At 40.6% G+C, this 23,802-nt stretch overlaps 1 protein-coding gene across 1 annotated transcript in view; it reads left to right on the top strand.

The window, feature by feature from the left end:
• The first annotated feature begins 546 nt into the window (after positions 1-546).
• LOC136695678 (chromosome partition protein Smc-like) overlaps positions 547-23,802 on the top strand; it is a 37,391-nt gene continuing 14,135 nt past the window's right edge. The window contains exons 1-5 of the mRNA XM_066669899.1: positions 547-556; positions 641-690; positions 840-1,027; positions 2,222-2,376; positions 16,956-17,419. Of these exons, the coding sequence (XP_066525996.1) occupies positions 675-690; positions 840-1,027; positions 2,222-2,376; positions 16,956-17,419 (823 nt within the window). The 5' untranslated portion in view covers positions 547-556; positions 641-674. The remainder of the gene's footprint in view (positions 557-640; positions 691-839; positions 1,028-2,221; positions 2,377-16,955; positions 17,420-23,802) is intronic.

Genomic DNA, 23,802 nt, shown 5'->3' with positions numbered 1-23,802 from the left:
TAAATGTGCAGGCTAGGTGAAGAGCGCTATGTTTTAAGCCATGTCCATTCTGTGAAAACTCCTGTATCCTTATCCTTTATCCTGTATACACAATGCTCATGCTGTTTGTAATGATTAGCGCTGATCAACTTCACCAACAAAGGCATACAACCTTTCCTGAACCTCTTCCTTTCACACCCACTTCTGATTTGTTCATGTGTTCTGTCATTCTTTTATAACCTTGCTAAGGCTAAACCATTTGTGGACCTACAAGCAACATGATGGAACTTAAGAATAACATTTTAAAAACTGAAACATTTTCTTTGTCATATCAATGAAATAAAAACATTCTTTCATAAAAAAAGTACTTAGTGATACATGTGGAAAAAAGATGAAATAGCTATGACAGAATCAGTCTGTATTTCACATGTGGTGTCAGTTAAAATAAACAGTTCCTGTTGAGAGTGTCAGATTTCATAAATGCTCTGACTGTGACAGGAGGAGGGGCATTGTGGTATAAAACTGCTTCAGTGAGGGCTCAGTTGTCTACACCTTGAAGAAGGTTAAAGCTCTGCACGTAAGCTTCTCTCAGTAGCTTCATAACTTTTGTCACCTTTTAACATTTCTCCATCCACTAAATATTTGAATCATCGATTTTTAGGACACCACCCATCACCAATCCACCTTTACATACAATGGCTGACAGCAAGGGCAAGTAAAACCATACCAATACTTTAATGTATTCTAATGTCATTTTTTAAGGTGTCTAATACAGTTTAAGATTTGTTTTACGTTATGTTCTTTAATAACTAAAATACGTGCTGATTCAATTATTCATTTATTTTTTGTGAAAATCACAGAAATCGTGCCACTCACATCGGGACCTGGGTTCATTGATGAACTTCTCCCCTCATCGCAGCAGATCTCTCTTCTCTTTCAACTCTCCTACCTGTGTTTGGGTAAATTCCCCAAACTGGAGAGGCTCCTTAGGATGCGAGCTGTGGAAACCCAGCTTCTCTTTAAATCTTCTGAAGCGGTCATGCTGAAGGTACCTTACACCTTTTCAAATTCCCCTGTGTTTAAATTTTATTAAATCAGTTCCTACATAAAGTAACATGTGTTTACCTCATGACAGAAACCAGTAGAGGCAGCATCATAGGTGCTAACATTTCAGTATATATGAACACTGTAATAGTAATTAAAGGTCCAAATAATAAAGGTGCAGGACCCCTGATGTTCTTGCTCACATCAGCATACCACCAGTCTTATCACATGGATGTCAGTGGGGTTTCAGAAGAGTATTTTCATGTTGTACTATTAAGCTGTGGTTTATAAGGATCCCAATATTGGACCTTAGCACTTGTCCATGGCCAAGCAGATTTTAGTATGAATATGACTTGTTTGACAATGAATAATTAACATAATATTTGATGCTATTTCTTTCCAGGGTCTTTCTTCTGAAGGTTTTTTTTTCAATAGTAACTTGGTTTTCCTTTACAAGCCCTCTGAATGTAATGAGGTTTTCACATTTTCACATCTGGACAAATAAAAGCACTTCACTTCATTCATTATCTGTAACCGCTTATCCAATTCAGGGTCGCAGGGGTCCAGAGCCTACCTGGAATCATTGGGCGCAAGGCGGGAATACACCCTGGAGGGGGCGCCAGTCCTTCACAGGGCAACACACACACATTCGCTCACACCCTCACACCTACAGACACTTTTTTGAGTCGCCAATCCACCTACCAACGTGTGTTTTTGGACTGTGGGAGGAAACCGGAGCACCCGGAGGAAACCCACGCGGACACAGGGAGAACACACCAACTCCTCACAGACAGTCACCCGGAGCAGGAATCGAACCCACAACCTCCAGGTCCCTGGAGCTGTGTGACTGCGACACTAACCTGCTGCACTACCGTGCTGCCCACTTCACTTCATATTGATGCTATATTTGTGATCAAATTAAAAAACAAAAAATATAAGAAACACAAAACAATTCAAGAACACTGTAAAATATAATTAAAGCAAGTTTACAAAGACATAATAATATCCCAAATGAACTGATGTGAAATATTACTTTTATTCATTTAAACTAAGTTTGTTTTGGACTGGTTAATTCAAATCAGTTCAGTTTCGCTTCTTAACACATGATGCATTTTAGGTTGCACCTTTTAATTAAGATATCAGCTAAGAATTAAATAAAGTAGCATTTACATATATCATATTTTTCCTTCCACTGCAGTGTGTGGAGCGCAGCCAAAACTTAGTTTCTTCATTGCTTCCCAAGCTGATCAATGCAATTGAAAAAAATAAAACAACAGAAGCTGTAAAAGACTTGGAAGAAGCAAGACTCAGGATTTTTGAAATGATTCAAGATGTGGACAAGATGTTGCAAAGGTAACAACATTCCATCTTTTTATTAAATAAGATTTTAAAGCTTTAATCTGTAAAGTATACATTTGAATTTTGTCAAGTGTATGTGATGTTCAGACTTAATAAGGACTGGAAATTACATTTTTAAAACTTTCTATTTATTTATTTGTAGTGGGTGTTTTTTTTCCCTTTTTGTGCTTACATTCACTGTCATGTGTTAAGATAAACAAACCAAAATGAAAGTAAGCACAAAAAGTCATTCTAATAAAATAACAAATATATAAAATATATACATATATAGAGATATATATTAAATTACAAAATAGAATTGCAGGAGAGAATGAATGACAATATCCATTGTCTTTAACAATTGAAAACAGTCAACCAAGGCAATTCATTCCATTTTGTAATGCTTTTAAAGGACTAATATATTTTTAAAACATTTTTGTCTCCTGAGCTCCTCCTGCCTGTTTCTGTGTGTATTTCACATTTATAGTACAGTTGTGAAAACATCTTATACCCTCCCGGTCTCCTCTCACAGACAAGCACATGTACACACCATTCATTCTGTCTCTCTCTCTCTTCACACAGAAAAGCACACACACAGACTTTTTGAGCCGAGGAAAATTCACATTGGTCACGTCACATTGGTCAAATGATCAATACAATTGGGTGTAAAATGTGTGTAAAATGTTGTTGACTACATGATAAAACCTATATATCGCTCATAATATACACTGGACAGTGTTATTTACGGTGGCCCTGAAGGGCAAATGCACAAAAAAAGAGAAAATTAAAAATCGATGCACACAAAAAAACCTGATGCACACACACAAAAAAAAAACTGATGCACACATGCACATAAAAACATAACAGATGCACACAGAAACAAAACTGATACACACAGAAACAAAACTGAAACACACAGGCACACAGAAACAAAACTGATGCACACAAAATAAACTGATGCACACACACACAAAAAAAGACTGCCCTCTTTCTGCAGAGATGGGCTGCTGCTTTTTCCCAGAAAGTTGCTGCTCCAAACAAAAAAGCAACAAAGCTAATTGCTAAAACTAGCACCAAAGCATTATCATAGTCATAGAGTTTGTAAAGCCACAACAAAAAATGGCCGCCATGACAACGTGGGAAATGGAAAAAAACTCATGTAAGTATTATTAATTTTGAGTAAGTTAAGTAAGTTTATACTGTTTTCCCTTATGCTAACTATATGCTTGTATAAATTTAAACTACTGATTCTTAATGTTGAGTTAGCCCAGAAGCTCAATGTTGTATTGCAACTTTTCGCTTCCACCTTAAATTACCTGACGCTGGATTATAACTAACTCTGGAACCTTTTTCCTATATCTTGGCCATGATTTGCTGACTATATGCAGGTGTATTGTTTAACATTCGGCTTCTGACTGGTGTTTGCTACGAAGCATTTAAGATTTTTGTTTCCACCTTAAGTAATGCAGCAGTAACATTAGCTAACTGTTAGTGCCACAGCATTTAAGGTGGATTTGAAAGTTCAGACAGGAGTAATTTAAGCAGGGCAGGCTGGCTCACTATGGTTACATGTTTGTCGGTTTATTGACATTATTAATGTCACTTAATAATTTACTTAAGGGGTGTGATTTATTTTGTGGATCATTTTAAGGGGTGACCCCCTTAGACTTTTATCTTTGGGGTTATGTAAAGGAAATTGTTTTTTTTTTTTTATTCATATTTAAGGAAAATATTTTTCTGTTGGACTCTTAATATCAAAAGTGATTACATCATTCCCAACAACTGTGAATTAAAACTTAAAATATTAACGAAGCTTTCAGACAAAAAAGATTTTATTTAAGATGATTTTTGACTAATTTGGGAGAATTTTGTTTCATTAATAAATTTCTCAAAACACAAAGACTAAGACATTAGAAAGGTTTATATACAGCTTATAATCCAGAATATGACATGATAAGCATGCTGTCTATGGTATAACCACAGTAAAAGATTTAAACATTTTTAAAAATTTTTAAATTTAAAGAATTAAGTTACAGGTAGTGTCGCAGTCACACAGCTCCAGGGGCCTGGAGGTTGTGGGTTCGATTCCCACTCCGGGTGACTGTCTGTGAGGAGTTGGTGTGTTCTCCCCGTGTCCGTGTGGGTTTCCTCCGGGTGCTCCGGTTTCCTCCCACAGTCCAAAAACACACGTTGCAGGTGGATTGGCGACTCGAAAGTGTCTGTAGGTGTGAATGTGTGTGTGTCTGTGTTGCCCTGTGAAGGACTGGCGCCCCCTCCAGGGTGTATTCCCGCCTTGCGCCCAATGATTCCAGGTAGGCTCTGGACCCCCCGCGACCCTAAATTGGATAAGCGGTTACAGATAATGGATGGATGGATGGAATTAAGTTACATAGGGCCCTGCATATACTTAAAATATGGTTCAACACAAACATTTGTACACTTAATTGTAACACAAGTTTCTCCTTTTGTCAAAACAACCTATACCTGCACACTAAATGAGAACATATTTGTACAGTTATGATGCTTGATAACACACCCTGAAGCTAATGACACATTTGAATAATTTGATGTATTACATTTGATAGGCTGATTAGATTTTTGCATGAATGAATGTTCATAATTAATTATTTGGTGTGTGTCACATCACATTTAAATGTGTAGCCTACAGCCCACAAATGTCCTTAAGATTTAAGTAAAACTGAATGGCTTCCTTCCAGGTTTGGGGATGAATTAGTTGGTTTCTGGTAAACATCTGTTCCAACAATTCTTGCATAATTTCATCCCAACACAGAGGTGGTACTTCTGCAATCTCGTGGAATGGCTGGAGCTCAAGATCTGTGGCCAATAAATCCACCATGTCTGCAAATACACAAGGAAAAAAAAAAAGCCAAATATTTTCAGAAATATTAACATGCATTGATACATGTCTACAGTGCTGTTCTGTACAAAGCTGTATATGGGATAATAAATGTTCCTTCTTAGAGGTAAGTGCAGTTGACTGAAGAGACGTTTAAATGTGTGAAATGTTTTAATGTGAAGGTTTAGCAAGTTTTTTAGGCACTAAATAAACAGGTAATATGTCCAATAATGTTTCAGCTCAGGTTCATTCAATTCAAAGAATTTATCCAGCCAAAGACAATTTTGATTAAAAAAAAATACATATATACACACACACATATATATATATATATATCAGAGGTGATTGCTCTAAGACTGCAAGGGAAGCTCAGCTTCCCATAAAATGTAAAAAAATAAGTGATCAAATATATACTGTTGTGTGTACATGTCATTGAATAAATATGCACTACAACGCGCTCAACTTTTGTTCAGAATCAGCTTCTTATCACTGGTAAAGACGCGGCTTTCCTCTCAATCATTCCCTTCATGGTGCTTTAAACAGTGAGGACGCTGAGCGTACACAGAGTTCAATAGCGAAGCAGCGAAGTGCAGCGAAACGAGACGAGTCATTGGATAAATGCTGGGCTTTGTCCCGCCCATCGGACGCTCAGCGTCTCTGGGGGTCTATGGGGCAGTGGGCTGGCCTCGGCTGGCCCGGACGCTCAGTTTCTGCATGATGATTGGATGATCTGTCTCCCTTTTTGATTGACAGCAAAGTGAGCGAATCAGCAAACCCTTGGATTAAAGATCCGTGGGAGCACAGGCGGACACACTTCACATGGGCCAAGGCCGTTTAAGCAGCCTAGCTCTGCTGGCCATTGAGAGGACACTAGTCAAGTCCCTGGAAAAGACGCCTTGTTGGTACGACAGGGTCACAGATCATTTTCTTAAAAAGGAATGGAGGGTAGAATTTATGTATAAATAAACCGACACATTTTATGATGTAGGCCGAAATTGAGCTTCCCCTCCTTGATAGACCAGCATCCGCCACTGATATATATATATATATATATATATATAAAATTGTAAAATTCACTAATGATCAAGTATTATTTGTATGTTGATGGCAACATGCACAAACGTTTATGTGGCCCATAAACCTCAAGAACATTGTGTTATAAATGTCCAATTAAGAAGACCCTCCGTTTGTGCAATACAAAATATAACAGCAGCCCAAACTGATTATTCATGTATGTTTATGAACGATCACTCGATTATGAACACCTACCTTGTATTTACATTTAAGGTCTAATATGATCTACACCAAATCACTTTGTAGTTCTGGTGGTCAATGTTTTTCTCTCCATACAACGTTTGCCCTCTTTGACCCTGTCCTTGAACACTCAGGCCACAGAACAAGTATGATTTGGGTGGTGGATCATTCTCAGTGGTGCCGCAGGTAGTGTCTCAGTTACACAGCTCCAGGGACCTGGAGATTGTGACTTCAAGTCCCGCTCCGGGTGACTGTCTGCGAGGAGTGTGGTGTGTTCTCCCCCTGTCCGCGGGGGTTTCCTCCCATGGTCCAAAAACACACGTTGGTAGGTGTATTGGCACCTCAAATTTGTCCATAGAGTGTATGTCACCCTGTGAGGGACTGGCGCCCCCTCCAGGGTGTGTTCTACCTTGCACCCAGTGATTCTGGGTAGGCTCCGGCACCCCTACGACCCTGAACTGGGTAAGTGGTTACAGACAATGAATGAATTATTCTCAGTGCTGCAGTGACACTGATTTGGTGGTGGTGTGTTAGTTGTGCTGGTACAAGTGGATCAGGTACAGCAGTGCAGGTCCAGTACACTGTCCACTCTGTTAGACACTCCTACCTTGTTGGTCCACTTTGTAAAAATAAAGTCATAGAAAATAGCTCATCTGTTGCTGCAGTTTGTGTTGGTCATCCTCTAGCCCTTCATCAGTGGACATAGGACATGGTCAGCTGATGTTTTTGGTTTATGGACTGAGGGATTTAAAAACTCCAGCTGTGTCTTTCACAACAGCTGGAGCACAACACACACACACACACACACACAACACCAGCACAACACACACTAACCCACCACCACCAAATCAATGTCACTGCAGTGCTAAAAATGATCCACAAAATAAATCATACCTTTTTGGCATGACTGGTAAATAACAGGGAGAATGATGGCAGAATGAGAGTATGCAGAGCAAGAGACTGACCACTGTCTAAAGTTGTACAATTTCAGTGGTCCTTTTTGGTCAATGGATAAAATTGACTTGTGGTTTTATGACGTACTGATCACTCTCACAATAGCACACAAGCCAACCATGATCATTACCTGTACGCCCAGGTGTACTCCCTGCTTAAAGCCCATGATTTTGTATTTAAATGTGTCAAGACGATCAGCTGTTCCCTTAAATGTTAACTGTAAATGATTAAATACCCGTGAGGAAGGCTGTAGAGTTCATCAGGCACACCTCCTGGACAGTGAAATTGCCAAGATGGTCTAACACTGTGGAGGTTCCACTGAATATTGCACAGGTCCAGATCCTCCTGCTGCAGAACTGCCATGAAACAGAAGCAAATCAAGCACTGGTGTGCATGACTGCCATCATAGTGTACTTCCTCGAGTAAATCCACAAACTGCTCAATTCAGAATTCTGTGTAAAAGCTGGCTGACCAGCATGCAGATTCAAAATGATTCTAAATGTACAATATATAATGTACATCTCACAATGGATGGATATAAAAATAATAAACCACTCTGAGAATCAACACCACCTATTTTACACGCATTAAAAACATTTCCATTTATGAATAATGCATTTTATATTATTTATATATTTATTGTCCATATAAGGTTTCTGTAATTTTTTGTCCAAATAATACATAGACTTTCCTTTCCAACTATCTTTGATATATTAATAATCAACAAACATGTAACCACAGTGAGCCAGCCTACCCTGCTGAATTACTCCTGTCCAAACGTATTACTTTCAAATCCACCTTAAATGCTTTGGCAGTAACAGCTAAAGTTACTGCTGCATTACTTAAGGTGGAATCGAAAAATTTAAACGCTTCTTAGTGAACACAAGTCAGAAGCTGAATGTTAAACAATACAACTGCATATAGTCAGCACAAAGTGATTGCTCACACATTAAAATCTTTTCCAAGATATAGGGAAAACTTTCAGGAGTTAGTTATAATCCAGCATCAGGTAATTTAAGGTGGAAGCGAAGAGTTGCAATACAACATTGAGCTTCTGGGCTAACTCAACCTTAATAATCCATCCATCCATCCATCCATTATCTGTAACCGCTTATCCAAGTCAGGGTCGCGGTGGGTCCAGAGCCTACCTGGAATCATTGGGCGCAAGGCGGGAATACACCCTGGAGGGGGCGCCAGTCCTTCACAGGGCAACACAGACACTTTCGAGTCGCCAATCCACCTGCAACGTGTGTTTTTGGACTGTGGCAGGAAACCGGAGCACCCGGAAGAAACCCACGCGGAAACGGGGAGAACACACCAACTCCTCACAGACAGTCACCCGGAGCGGGAATCGAACCCACAACCTCCAGGTTCCTGGAGCTGTGTGACTGCGACACTACCTGCCTTAATAATCAGTAGTTTAAATTTATACAAGCATATAGTTAGCATAAGGGAAAACAGTATAAAATTACTTAACTTAACCAAAATTAATAATAATAATAATAATAATAAATGGAATTTTTAAAGCGCTTTTCAGTAACCCAAAGACGCTGTTACAATCAGATGAACACATAAAGACAATCACATCCATAACACTACATAACATACAATGATACAAAACAGGAACAAGGTTTAAAAAAAACAAAAAACAAAAAAAAAACAAAAAAAAAAAAAAAAATACTTACATGAGTTTTTTTCCCATTTCCCGCGTTGTCATGGCGGCCATTTTTGTTGTGGCTTTACAAACTCCATAACTACCATAATGCTTTGCGTTCTAGCTTTAACAATTAACTTTGTTGCTTTTCTGTTTGCAGTAGCAACTTTCTGGGAAAAAGCAGCAACCCAGAGGGCAGTCTTTTGTGTGTGCATCATTTTATTTGTGTGTGCATCAGTTTTCTTTTTGTGTGCATCAGTTTCCTTTTTGTGTGCATCAGTTCTCTGTGTGCATCTGGTTTTTGTGTGCATCAGTTGTGTGCATGTTTTCTTTTTGTGTACATCAGTTTTCTTCTTGTGTACATCTGTTTTCTTTTTGTGTGCATCAGTTGTGTGCATCAGTTTTCTTTTTGTGTGCATCTGTTTTCTTTTTGTGTGCATCAGTTGTGTGCATCAGTTTTCTTTTTGTGTGCATCGGTTTTCTTTTTGTGTGCATCTGTTTTTTGTGTGCATCTGTTTTCTTTTTGTGTGCATCTGTTTTCTTTTTGTGTGCATCAGTTTTCTTTTTGTGTGCATCTGTTCTCTGTGTGCATCTGTTTGTGTGCATCTGTTTTCTTTTTGTGTGCATCTGTTTTCTTTTTGTGTGCATCTGTTTTCTTTTTGTGTACATCAGTTTGTGTGCATCTGTTTTCTTTTTGTGTGCATCAGTTTTCTTTTTGTGTGCATCTGTTTTCTTTTTGTGTGCATCAGTTTTCTTTTTGTGTGCATCTGTTCTCTGTGTGCATCTGTTTGTGTGCATCTGTTTTCTTTTTGTGTGCATCTGTTTTCTTTTTGTGTACATCAGTTTGTGTGCATCAGTTTTCTTTTTGTGTACATCAGTTTGTGTGCATCAGTTTTCTTTTTGTGTATATCAGTTTGTGTGCATCAGTTTTCTTTTTGTGTGCATCAGTTTGTGTGCATCAGTTTTCTTTTTGTGTGCATCAGTTTTCTTTTGGTGTGCATCAGTTTTCTTTTTGTGTGCATCAGTTTTTTGTGTGTGCATCTGTTTTCTTTTTGTGTGCATCAGTTGTGTGCATCAGTTTTCTTTTTGTGTGCATCAGTTTTTTGTGTGCGCATCAGTTTTCTTTTTGTGTGCATCAGTTTTCTTTCTGTGTGCATCAGTTGTTTGTGTGCATCAGTTTTCTGTGTGTGCGCATCCGGTTTTTGTGTGCATCAGTTTTATTTTTGTGTGCATCAGTTTGTGTGCATCTGTTTTCTTTTTGTGTGCATCAGTTTTTTGTGTGCATCAGTTTTCTTTTTGTGTGCATCAGTTGTTGTGTGCATCGGTTTTCTTTTGGTGTGCATCAGTTTTCTTTTTGTGTGCATCTGTTTTTTGTGTGCATCTGTTTTCTTTTTGTGTGCATCTGTTTTCTTTTTGTGTACATCAGTTTTCTTTTTGTGTACATCAGTTTGTGTGCATCAGTTTTCTTTTTGTGTGCATCAGTTTTCTTTTTGTGTACATCAGTTTTCTTTTTGTGTGCATCAGTTTTCTTTTGGAGTGCATCAGTTTTCTTTTTGTGTGCATCAGTTTTTTGTGTGTGCATCTGTTTTCTTTTTGTGTGCATCTGTTTTCTTTTTGTGTGCATCAGTTGTGTGCATCAGTTTTGTTTTTGTGTGCATCAGTTTTTTGTGTGCGCATCAGTTTTCTTTTGGTGTGCATCAGTTTTCTTTCTGTGTGCATCAGTTGTTTGTGTGCATCAGTTTTCTGTGTGTGCGCATCCGGTTTTTGTGTGCATCAGTTTTATTTTTGTGTGCATCAGTTTTCTTTGTGTGTGCATCAGTTCTCTGTGTGCATCTGTTTGTGTGCATCTGTTTTCTTTTTGTGTGCATCAGTTTTCTTTTTGTGTGCATCAGTTTTCTTTTTGTGTGCATCAGTTGTGTGCATCAGTTTTCTTTTTGTGTGCATCTGTTTTCTTTTTGTGTGCATCAGTTTTCTTTTTGTGTGCATCTGTTTTCTTTTTGTGTGCATCAGTTTTCTTTTTGTGTGCATCTGTTCTCTGTGTGCATCTGTTTGTGTGCATCTGTTTTCTTTTTGTGTGCATCTGTTTTCTTTTTGTGTACATCAGTTTGTGTGCATCAGTTTTCTTTTTGTGTACATCAGTTTGTGTGCATCAGTTTTCTTTTTGTGTACATCAGTTTGTGTGCATCAGTTTTCTTTTTGTGTACATCAGTTTGTGTGCATCAGTTTTCTTTTTGTGTATATCAGTTTGTGTGCATCAGTTTTCTTTTTGTGTATATCAGTTTGTGTGCATCTGTTTTCTTTTTGTGTATATCAGTTTGTGTGCATCAGTTTTCTTTTTGTGTATATCAGTTTGTGTGCATCAGTTTTCTTTTTGTGTATATCAGTTTGTGTGCATCAGTTTTCTTTTTGTGTGCATCAGTTTGTGTGCATCAGTTTTCTTTTTGTGTGCATCAGTTTTCTTTTGGTGTGCATCAGTTTTCTTTTTGTGTGCATCAGTTTTTTGTGTGTGCATCTGTTTTCTTTTTGTGTGCATCAGTTGTGTGCATCAGTTTTCTTTTTGTGTGCATCAGTTTTTTGTGTGCGCATCAGTTTTCTTTTTGTGTGCATCAGTTTTCTTTCTGTGTGCATCAGTTGTTTGTGTGCATCAGTTTTCTGTGTGTGCGCATCCGGTTTTTGTGTGCATCAGTTTTATTTTTGTGTGCATCAGTTTGTGTGCATCTGTTTTCTTTTTGTGTGCATCAGTTTTTTGTGTGCATCAGTTTTCTTTTGGTGTGCATCAGTTTTCTTTTTGTGTGCATCAGTTTTTTGTGCGCATCTGTTTTCTTTTTGTGTGCATCTGTTTTTTGTGTGCATCTGTTGTGTGCATTAGTTTTCTTTTTGTGTGCATCAGTTTTCTTTTTGTGTGCATCAGTTTTCTTTTTGTGTGCATCAGTTGTTGTGTGCATCGGTTTTCTTTTGGTGTGCATCAGTTTTCTTTTTGTGTGCATCTGTTTTTTGTGTGCATCTGTTTTCTTTTTGTGTGCATCTGTTTTCTTTTTGTGTACATCAGTTTTCTTTTTGTGTACATCAGTTTGTGTGCATCAGTTTTCTTTTTGTGTGCATCAGTTTTCTTTTTGTGTACATCAGTTTTCTTTTTGTGTGCATCAGTTTTCTTTTGGAGTGCATCAGTTTTCTTTTTGTGTGCATCAGTTTTTTGTGTGTGCATCTGTTTTCTTTTTGTGTGCATCTGTTTTCTTTTTGTGTGCATCAGTTGTGTGCATCAGTTTTGTTTTTGTGTGCATCAGTTTTTTGTGTGCGCATCAGTTTTCTTTTGGTGTGCATCAGTTTTCTTTCTGTGTGCATCAGTTGTTTGTGTGCATCAGTTTTCTGTGTGTGCGCATCCGGTTTTTGTGTGCATCAGTTTTATTTTTGTGTGCATCAGTTTTCTTTGTGTGTGCATCAGTTCTCTGTGTGCATCTGTTTGTGTGCATCTGTTTTCTTTTTGTGTGCATCAGTTTTCTTTTTGTGTGCATCAGTTGTGTGCATCAGTTTTCTTTTTGTGTGCATCTGTTTTCTTTTTGTGTGCATCAGTTTTCTTTTTGTGTGCATCAGTTCTCTGTGTGCATCTGTTTGTGTGCATCTGTTTTCTTTTTGTGTGCATCTGTTTTCTTTTTGTGTGCATCAGTTTTCTTTTTGTGTGCATCAGTTTTCTTTTTGTGTGCATCAGTTTTCTTTTTGTGTGCATCAGTTCTCTGTGTGCATCTGTTTGTGTGCATCTGTTTTCTTTTTGTGTGCATCAGTTGTGTGCATCAGTTTTCTTTTTGTGTGCATCTGTTTTCTTTTTGTGTGCATCAGTTTTCTTTTTGTGTGCATCAGTTTTCTTTTTGTGTGCATCAGTTGTGTGCATCAGTTTTCTTTTTGTGTGCATCAGTTGTGTGCATCAGTTTTCTTTTTGTGTGCATCAGTTTTCTTTTTGTGTGCATCAGTTTTCTTTTTGTGTGCATCAGTTGTGTGCATCAGTTTTCTTTTTGTGTGCATCAGTTGTGTGCATCTGTTTTCTTTTTGTGTATATCAGTTTGTGTGCATCAGTTTTCTTTTTGTGTACATCAGTTTGTGTGCATCAGTTTTCTTTTTGTGTATATCAGTTTGTGTGCATCAGTTTTCTTTTTGTGTGCATCAGTTTGTGTGCATCAGTTTTCTTTTTGTGTGCATCAGTTTTCTTTTGGTGTGCATCAGTTTTCTTTTTGTGTACATCAGTTTGTGTGCATCAGTTTTCTTTTTGTGTATATCAGTTTGTGTGCATCAGTTTTCTTTTTGTGTACATCAGTTTGTGTGCATCAGTTTTCTTTTTGTGTATATCAGTTTGTGTGCATCAGTTTTCTTTTTGTGTGCATCAGTTTGTGTGCATCAGTTTTCTTTTTGTGTGCATCAGTTTTCTTTTGGTGTGCATCAGTTTTCTTTTTGTGTACATCAGTTTGTGTGCATCAGTTTTCTTTTTGTGTATATCAGTTTGTGTGCATCAGTTTTCTTTTTGTGTACATCAGTTTGTGTGCATCAGTTTTCTTTTTGTGTATATCAGTTTGTGTGCATCAGTTTTCTTTTTGTGTGCATCAGTTTGTGTGCATCAGTTTTCTTTTTGTGTGCATCAGTTTTCTTTTGGTGTGCATCAGTTTTCTTTTTGTGTGCATCAGTTTTTTGTGTGTGCATCTGTTTTCTTTTTGTGTGCATCAGTTGTGTGCATCAGTTTTCTTTTTGTGTGCATCAGTTTTTTGTGTGCGCATCAGTTTTCTTTTTGTGTGCATCAGTTTTCTTTCTGTGTGCATCAGTTGTTTGTGTGCATCAGTTTTCTGTGTGTGCGCATCCGGTTTTTGTGTGCATCAGTTTTATTTTTGTGTGCATCAGTTTGTGTGCATCTGTTTTCTTTTTGTGTGCATCAGTTTTTTGTGTGCATCAGTTTTCTTTTGGTGTGCATCAGTTTTCTTTTTGTGTGCATCAGTTTTTTGTGCGCATCTGTTTTCTTTTTGTGTGCATCTGTTTTTTGTGTGCATCTGTTGTGTGCATTAGTTTTCTTTTTGTGTGCATCAGTTTTCTTTTTGTGTGCATCAGTTTTCTTTTTGTGTGCATCAGTTGTTGTGTGCATCGGTTTTCTTTTGGTGTGCATCAGTTTTCTTTTTGTGTGCATCTGTTTTTTGTGTGCATCTGTTTTCTTTTTGTGTGCATCTGTTTTCTTTTTGTGTACATCAGTTTTCTTTTTGTGTACATCAGTTTGTGTGCATCAGTTTTCTTTTTGTGTGCATCAGTTTTCTTTTTGTGTACATCAGTTTTCTTTTTGTGTGCATCAGTTTTCTTTTGGAGTGCATCAGTTTTCTTTTTGTGTGCATCAGTTTTTTGTGTGTGCATCTGTTTTCTTTTTGTGTGCATCTGTTTTCTTTTTGTGTGCATCAGTTGTGTGCATCAGTTTTGTTTTTGTGTGCATCAGTTTTTTGTGTGCGCATCAGTTTTCTTTTGGTGTGCATCAGTTTTCTTTCTGTGTGCATCAGTTGTTTGTGTGCATCAGTTTTCTGTGTGTGCGCATCCGGTTTTTGTGTGCATCAGTTTTATTTTTGTGTGCATCAGTTTTCTTTGTGTGTGCATCAGTTCTCTGTGTGCATCTGTTTGTGTGCATCTGTTTTCTTTTTGTGTGCATCAGTTTTCTTTTTGTGTGCATCAGTTTTCTTTTTGTGTGCATCAGTTGTGTGCATCAGTTTTCTTTTTGTGTGCATCTGTTTTCTTTTTGTGTGCATCAGTTTTCTTTTTGTGTGCATCAGTTTTCTTTTTGTGTGCATCAGTTCTCTGTGTGCATCTGTTTGTGTGCATCTGTTTTCTTTTTGTGTGCATCTGTTTTCTTTTTGTGTGCATCAGTTTTCTTTTTGTGTGCATCAGTTTTCTTTTTGTGTGCATCAGTTTTCTTTTTGTGTGCATCAGTTCTCTGTGTGCATCTGTTTGTGTGCATCTGTTTTCTTTTTGTGTGCATCAGTTGTGTGCATCAGTTTTCTTTTTGTGTGCATCTGTTTTCTTTTTGTGTGCATCAGTTTTCTTTTTGTGTGCATCAGTTTTCTTTTTGTGTGCATCAGTTGTGTGCATCAGTTTTCTTTTTGTGTGCATCAGTTGTGTGCATCAGTTTTCTTTTTGTGTGCATCAGTTTTCTTTTTGTGTGCATCAGTTTTCTTTTTGTGTGCATCAGTTGTGTGCATCAGTTTTCTTTTTGTGTGCATCAGTTGTGTGCATCTGTTTTCTTTTTGTGTGCATCTGTTTTTTGTGTGCATCTGTTTTCTTTTTGTGTGCATCAGTTTTCTTTTTGTGTGCATCAGTTTTCTTTTTGTGTGCATCAGTTGTGTGCATCAGTTTTCTTTTTGTGTGCATCTGTATTTTGTGTGCATCAGTTTTCTTTTTGTGTGCATCAGTTTTCTTTTTGTGTGCATCAGTTGTGTGCATCAGTTTTCTTTTTGTGTGCATCTGTTTTCTTTTTGTGTGCATCAGTTTTCTTTTTGTGTGCATCAGTTGTGTGCATCAGTTTTCTTTTTGTGTGCATCAGTTGTTGTGTGCATCGGTTTTCTTTTGGTGTGCATCTGTTTTCTTTTTGTGTGCATCAGTTTTCTTTTTGTGTGCATCAGTTTTCTTTTTGTGTGCATCAGTTTTGTGTGCATCAATTTTCTTTTTGTGTGCATCAGTTTTCTTTTGTGTGCATCAGTTTTTAGTGTGCATCAGTTTTCTTTTTGTGTGCATCAGTTTGTGTGCATCAGTTTTCTTTTGTGTGCATCAGTTTTGTGTGCATCAATTTTCTTTTTGTGTGCATCAGTTTGTGTGCATCAGTTTTCTTTTGTGTGCATCAGTTTTGTGTGCATCAATTTTCTTTTTGTGTGCATCAGTTTGTGTGCATCAGTTTTCTTTTGTGTGCATCAGTTTTTTGTGTGCATCAATTTTCTTTTTGTGTGCATCCGGTTTTTGTGCGCATCAGTTTTTTTTTTGTGCGCATCAGTAGTTATTACAAATTTGGTATTACAACCGGCAAAAAAACATTGCTGTCCAAAGCTACAAAGTTAAGCTAAAAAACCTGCTTCTAACACTTTGTCATCAACAAAACTTAGGTTCCACAGACACAAAATCTAACTTATTACAACCGCACAGCAACCAGAGAACAGCACTTACTACCAGAATTGATACTAAATGATAAAAAAAAAAAAAAGTGTGCTAATCCAGCTAATGGTAGCAGACACAAACCCTGGCTTACTGCTGAGTAACTCTCAAAAACCTGATAACACTTTCTTAAAAAAAAAAAAAAAAAAAAAAAAAAAAAAAAACCCTTATCAATAGCACCACAACACATGAACAAAGTTCAGCAAATACTTACTACACCAACTGGTGTCTTTATGACTGTCTCAGCTAACTCTGAATAATGTTGGTCCAATATTAGCTTTTAAGCATCGGCTCTCACTCTCCTCCTTGCTCTTTCTGCCATAATGTCTGTACAAGAAGAATCAAGCTTCTTTTTCCTGGTAGTTACTTAAACAACCATGAGCTGTAAAGTGTTGCACATTTCTCATGAGAGATCTCTGTCCCCTGGTTCTGAACTTGCATGGCCAAGTTTTTAGAGGAATACCTCTGGGTGCAATGAGAGAGAGAGGCACTCTTCTCCATATTATAGGCTGGAGGAGCCTCACAATCTTTGTGATATTTTTACTTAAAAATGAAAAATTCAGAGTGTTCCTTTAATATTCTTACTTAATATGCTAATGTTCATTAAATGGTGTACAATGTTGAATCAATACATTAAAGAAAAGTACAGCTTACAAAACAAGACACACTGAAGGGACTCACTAATAATTTTCAAGTCTTATTCCAATGTCTAACATTTAGGTATGAAACACTCAACAAGGATGTAGCTACGACAACAAGTAACATCATTACAGAAAAGAAAGAAACAGAAGTTGCACTGCAGAGGCTCTCAGAGGAGCAGCAGGCGATAAAAGACTCTTTAAAGAAACTTGAAGAGCAGCTGAAGGACACCAATGCAGAGACTGAAGAGATCCAGAGGAAAATTGATGCCAAGAATAATCAGCTTCAGAGGGAAAAGAGAGATTTTGAAGTAAACAATGCAAAAATTGGCCTTATGACTGCTATGGTGCCCTTCTTTGGTCCTATAATTAAATCAGTTGTGAATTCAAATTTTCCTCCTGAGGCTATTGCCAATATCAAGAGACTTGAAGCAGAACTGAATGGTTTGCACAGTTCGAAGGCATCTGCAAAACAGAGAGCATGGGACCTGCAGGTACAGCTAATTGACAAGCGGAAAAGTCTAGCCAAAATCCAAACTGACCAGGGTGAGTTTCTTTACACATGGATGCATATATATTTATGTGTCCTTGTTACTTTATATGCTACATGCCCCAAGTAATATGAAGAGTTTTTAAGAGTAATTTCTGTATATGAGCTGCTGATCTGTCCATCCCCACACAATACTGGACTGTGCAAAATTATTATTTTTTTTTTGCCTAAAAAAGTACATTTTAATATATACAGTGATTTTCTGTGTATGAATGTGTTTGTTTAACTTTTCCCACATCTCTCCTCATGGCAGTCCAGTATTATGTGTGTGTAACTGGTGGCTTCTTCTTATTTTCTCTGCTTTGTGTTGGTTAATAATGACCGGACCACCGACATGTTTTGAAGTGCATCTCCATTTATTGGATGAGAAAACTGACAAAACAATGATCAAAATATCACACTCCGGTTAGCGGTCACTCACTCTAAGCCCCGCTCCCGCCAAATGCCACAGAGAAAAGGGGGCCGGCGGGGACGGTGCACACAATAATGTACTGAATACAGAAACGGATTATATAAAACATACCTGACAAAACAATGATCAATATATCACACTCCGGTTAGCGGTCACTCACTCTAAGCCCCTACACAAACCAAACAAAGATATTATTGTTTATTACAGATGGTTTAAAAGTTACTCAACTTCCCAAAATTTCACTCACCGCTCCCGCCAAATGCCACAGAGAAAAGGGGGCGGATGGGCGCGAAACTACACCTTATAAAGGGGCTGTCCCCAGAAACCAAACGTAGGGGTACCAAAAAATCAAAAGAAAGGTTCCATACACTAACTGGAGTTACACAGACACGTCATGTGAGTTACATAAACAAATAAATTTTGTGAAATTATACATAAATAAACATGAAAATAACATATAAAGACAGACTTTAACTGAACACTATTAACAAGGAATTGGCATTGTTACATTCACCCCCCTAGAATTACACAAAATTTTGGGTTGTAGAACAAAACTACACCCAGCAAAAAAAAACAATCTTCAGGCAGAGCGAATCAACATCAAAAGCTTCCTACTCAAAGGATAGGAGAGCTAAAAGCTTGCTTGGCGCCCAGCAAAACCTATAGCGCTCCACAAATAACGTGCGGTGCCTCATACACCGCGCATTCTCATGCCAGACAAAAGAGGGCAAATGACAAAGATGTACAAATAGCAGCATGTCAATAATGAAATGCATAAAAACAATCATGTAATATGCCATGAAACAGAAACAAAAATAAAAAAATAAAGTGAAAGACATGAAACTCAAGGGTTACACATGGAGAACCACAGCAGAACTTGGCTCCACCCCCAGAACAGACTCAAGTTGTGTCATGGACTCAATTAAACGGCAAACTGCCAAAATTTGATGTTAATCGGTCTACCGCATCAAGTCCCCGAGGAGGAATATGGTAGACATGCAACGGTGGCTGCTTGGGAGCAGGGGCAACAGGTGGTATGTCTGTAGCAGTAGGACCAACTGGAGCTGGGGCGGCCACAGCAGCAGGAGGAGATGGACTGTCTGGACCAAGTGGTTCATCTAAAGAGGACTGCTCACTGACCCAAGCAGCAGTTCGGTCACCATTCCAGTCGCTAACCCTAGAGAGAGAACCAGCAAGGGAAGGTTCAGCTGTTGATGCAGCAGTGTTCAGTCCAGACATCTCAGTCGCATTCCAGTCAGATGGAGGGGCATTGCTCACATCACAGTCAGGCGAGGGCACACCTGCTTCATCACTGTCCGGAACTCCACTCAGGGGCAAGAAGCTGACCTGTAGCAGCAGGTTGCGGTGGACTACACGTTCATGTCCATCTGGATGCCTGATCCGATAGATGTGTAAAGCAGGCTTTGAAGCCACCACAGTGTAGACAACCGGCTCCCACTTGTCAGAAAGCTTCCGTTTCCCTCGGGCAGCTTTGTTTGCCAGCAGGACCTTATCGCCAAGTGACAGAGGCAGACCTTTGACCCGTTTGTTGTACTGGTCACGTTGATGTTTTTGCTCAGCTGTGCAGTTCTTTTGAGCCAGAGTCATTGCCCAGTGCAGGTCCCCCAAAAGAGATTTAACATAAGCATTGTAGCCACACACAGTCTCATCATGGAGTACATTCTTGAACATCAGGTCAACCGGCAGTCTAGGAAGCCTCCCAAACATCAGATAGAATGGTGCAAATCCAGTGGTCTCATGAATGGTGCAATTATAGACAAAAGTCATTGTTTGAATCATCTGCGGCCATTTCTGTTTAGAGTGAGGGGGCAGGGCTCTCAACATGTTACCCAGGGTTCGGTTAAACCTTTCTGTATTGCCATTCCCCATAGGGTGGGCCACATATCCTGACCAGCAGGCTCCAAGGAGGTGAGATGGTCAGCAAGGCAGGCTGCTCGTTGTCTCGAAGCTGTGTCCCACTCTTCGAATGAGGAGAGAAGGGAGGAGACATCCTCCTCAGATAGTGAGCTGTCAACTGCAGCAGAGGTAGAGGGGTCCTCCATTGACTGTGGCTGGCAAGTCAAGCGTAAAGTGTCCTGCACTTGTCCGTCACTAATATCCTGAGCCTGTTTTAACAGCTCAGAGTAAGGGACGCACAACAGCCGTCCCTGCAGAGGTTTTACAAAGGGGTCCCTGCTGAGAGCATCTGCCACCACATTCAGACGACCAGGAATGTGTTAGATCTCAAAGCAGTAAGGGGCCAGTTTGGAGACCCACCGCTGCTCACAAGCATCAAGTTTGGGTTTTGTTAGGATGTATGTCAAAGGGTTATTATCAGACCATACAGTGAACCTGTGACCCTTGAGCCAGTGGCTGAATTTGTCACAGACAGCCCACTTAAGGGCTAAGAACTCTAGCCTGTGAGCAGGATAATTTGCTTGGCTTCGGGAGAGAGATTTGCTGGCAAAAGCAATTGGCCTTGCTCTGTTCTCACCAGCAGGCACCTGGGACAGGACAGCACCCAGACCATCCAGGGAAGCATCGGTGGAAAGGATGAAAGGCCTGTCAAAGTCTGGGTGTGCCAACACCACACTGTGGAGGAGGGCACTTTTGAGAGCCTCAAATGCTTCCTCACAGGCAGGGGTCCAGTCCTGAGGAGACAGCTCCCGGAAGGTACCAGCTCTCCGCCGTCCGGGTGAGCCCTTAACCTTCCTCTTTTGTCCAGCGGTCAGAACATAAAGCGGCTTTGCAATGGAAGAACAGCCTGGGATGAAATGTTGATAATACAACACCATCCCAAGGAAAGATTTGACTTTCCTCTGAGATGGCGTGAGCCCATCAGAGTCCATGAGGTCCTGTTTTCTGAAGGCTGAGATGACCTTAACTTTCTCCTGGTCAACTGAGACACCGCTGCTATCCACCATATGGCCAAGAAATGTTACAGACTTGCGAAGAAAGTGACACTTCTTCTGTGACAGCTTCAGATTGTTTGCTCCGAGCTGCGAAAAGACCATGTCCAGACGTTTCAAAGCCTCCTCCTCAGAAGGGGCAAAGACGAGCAGATCATCAAGGTAGCAGAGGAGACTTGAAAAGTTCAAGTCACCAAAAACACTGATCATCATTCTCATAAAGGATGCCGGACAGTTGCACAGACCCTGGGGAAGCCTGTTGTATTCGTACAGGCCCAAAGGTGTTGTGAAGGCCGTGTACCGTCTGTCAGACTCATGGAGGGGGATGTTGTAAAACCCCGATGTGAGATCCATGGTGCTGAAAAAGGCGTTCCCACCAAGGGCAGCAAGGCAATCAGCCTGGTGGGGCAATGGGTGGGCATCGTTGACTGTTTTGGCATTGAGCCAGCGAAAGTCAGTGCAGATCCTTAAGTCACCTGACTTCTTCCAGACAAGGACCAATGGTGAAGCATATTCACTGACTTGACTTACTGATGATGCCTTTTGTTTCCATCTCAGAAAGAACCTCTCTCAGCTTGTGATAGTGTGCTGGAGGCACACGACGATAAGGAAGACGAAAGGGGCGGTCATCAGTGAGGTGAATGCGGTGGACAAAGCCCTTGGCTTCTCCACAGTCCAACTTGTCTTTAGAGAAGACATCCTGGTAAGTAAGTATGACATCGACCAGCTGCTGTGTCCACTCCTCTGACACCTCACATTCCTCCAGATCAATATCTGCCAAACCACATTCCTTCAGCCGTTGAGATGGGTTTGAGGTCCGTTCTGAATTTGTGACAGGTTCAGTAGTCGAATTGGTCTGAGGTCTACAGACACCCTGAGAAATGGGCAGGTCTTCCACAGCAAGACATGGAAAGACATCTGCCACCTTCGCATTGCGCCGCAGTGTCACAGGAGTCTTTGTTGGGTTCAAGATTTTCATTGGTACCCAGCGATCACCCCACATGGGTGTCACTACCCGTCCAACAATTATGTCTCTAGGGGCTGAACGGGAGGAGGTGGGCTCCACGATGACAGTGCTCCCAGGTGATAGATGGGCATTGATGGGCAACTTCCCCCACACAAGATACTCCTGTTGTGGTGCAAGGGTGATAGACTGCCTTAACTTAACTGTACCAACCTTGTCAGGCATGACAGACCCAGACCAACGGGTCATGCAACACAGCAAATCAAGAAATTGCTTGCACTCAGGATTGGAGGAACTGGAGCATACAAGCTTCCAGTGTTTTACATCAGACCTCATATTTTGGATCAAGGGTCTAATAACATTGCTTCCAATAATCAGCTCATCTCTCTGCCCTGGAACAAGGAACGTAGGGACGGTGAACTTGGAGCCATGAATCTCAATGTCAAGATCATAAATACATTTGGGTTTTGTCATAAGGCCACCACAGCCAACAAGGACCACCTTTTCAGGCACAGGTTGAGGAACAGTGAGGACACCTCCTGCTCTTAGTTTGGACTCCCCTTCTTCACTAAGCGTGCATGACATGCTTCCTGAATCAAGCATCCCTCTCAGAGCACACTGATCACTGACTTTCACTGAAGCATAAAACAGGTCACTTGCTTCTTCTACTCTGTGTGAGCCTACAATGATCACCTTTGTGTCATCTGGGAGAGAGCTACAACAGTTCACATAAGTTGACTGCAAATCATGTTTGTCGTTGAGGGTGTCTCTGGCATCGCCCATGTTAACCCTCTCATCACATGGGCAGGCTAGTTTAAATCAGCACCGGAGGGAGGAAGAGTAGGAGCGGCCCCATGACGGGGGGGAACGTGAACACTCAGTCCTAACATGGCCGGGACTGAAGCAGTTATGGCATAACCTATAGAGCCTGCAGTGTGCATGTGTTGAGTGATCCTTTGAACCACAGACTCTACAAGGCTCTGGGAACTGTTTGTTGCCAGGATAGGCAGGCTGGCGTCGGGTAGGCTGGCGGTTGCTTGGTCTCACACTGGCAGTAAGAGAAGCATTGCATAGAGACAGAACCTTGTCAAACATGGTTACAACTTGTTTAAGATCATTTTCAGCAGCTGTTGGAGTTACTGCTACAGGAGGCACATCGTGGACAGCAGGGGGCGTAGACAAGCGAGCAGACTGGTTCTGACCCACCACAACATCATCAGAGTCAGACTGACTGCAGACCAGAGCGACTGCAGGTGGAGGGTTACAAGGGGTCTTTGGCTGGATTGCTGCTAGAACAGCCTGAGAATCACAAGGGTGAAAAGAATCAGCCACAGTGCTCTGGCTTAAAGCTGACAACCCCACTGAGGTCTGAGACTGTGAAGCAGTCCTCCTCTTGTTCCTCATATGATGATCTAGGCGCTCCTGAACCTCAGCTGCAGTCCACTGCTCAGGTGGCCTCAGCTGGAAAGACAAGCCAAGAGTGGGATCAGGACAGTGGTTAATAAACATCATGACCACTTCAGCACTCGGGTCCTCCACAGATTTGCCTCGCCTCTGGAGACACTCATCAGCAGCATCAATGGATTTGTTAAGTCGAATCCAGTAATCAAGAGCACTCTCCTGTGCCCGGGGCAGGGTTCCATCCATCCATCCATCCATCCATTATCTGTAACCGCGGGGGGTCCAGAGTCTCCCCGGAATCATCGGGCGCAAGGCGGGAATACACCCTGGAGGGGACGCCAGTCCTTCACAGGGCAACACAGACAGACACACACACATTCACACCTACGGACACTTTCGAGTCGCCAATCCACCTGCAACGTGTGTTTTTGGACTCTGGGAGGAAACCGGAGCACCCGGAGGAAACCCACGCGGACACGGGGAGAACACACCAACTCCTCACAGACAGTCACCCGGAGCGGGAATCAAACCCACAACCTCCAGGTTCCTGGAGCTGTGTGACTGCGACACTACCAGCTGCGCCACTGTGCCGCCTGGGCAGGGTTCCATAAAAGTCTTTCATGGGCAGATTAGAATATGCCAGCTCACTGAAGTTCCTCTTTAATATCTCAAACACTGCTGTGGGTAGATCAG

The sequence above is a fragment of the Hoplias malabaricus genome, chromosome 4, assembly GCF_029633855.1.
Source record: "Hoplias malabaricus isolate fHopMal1 chromosome 4, fHopMal1.hap1, whole genome shotgun sequence".
Lineage (NCBI taxonomy): Eukaryota > Metazoa > Chordata > Actinopteri > Characiformes > Erythrinidae > Hoplias > Hoplias malabaricus.
This window is presented reverse-complemented; position numbering and strand designations above follow the sequence as displayed.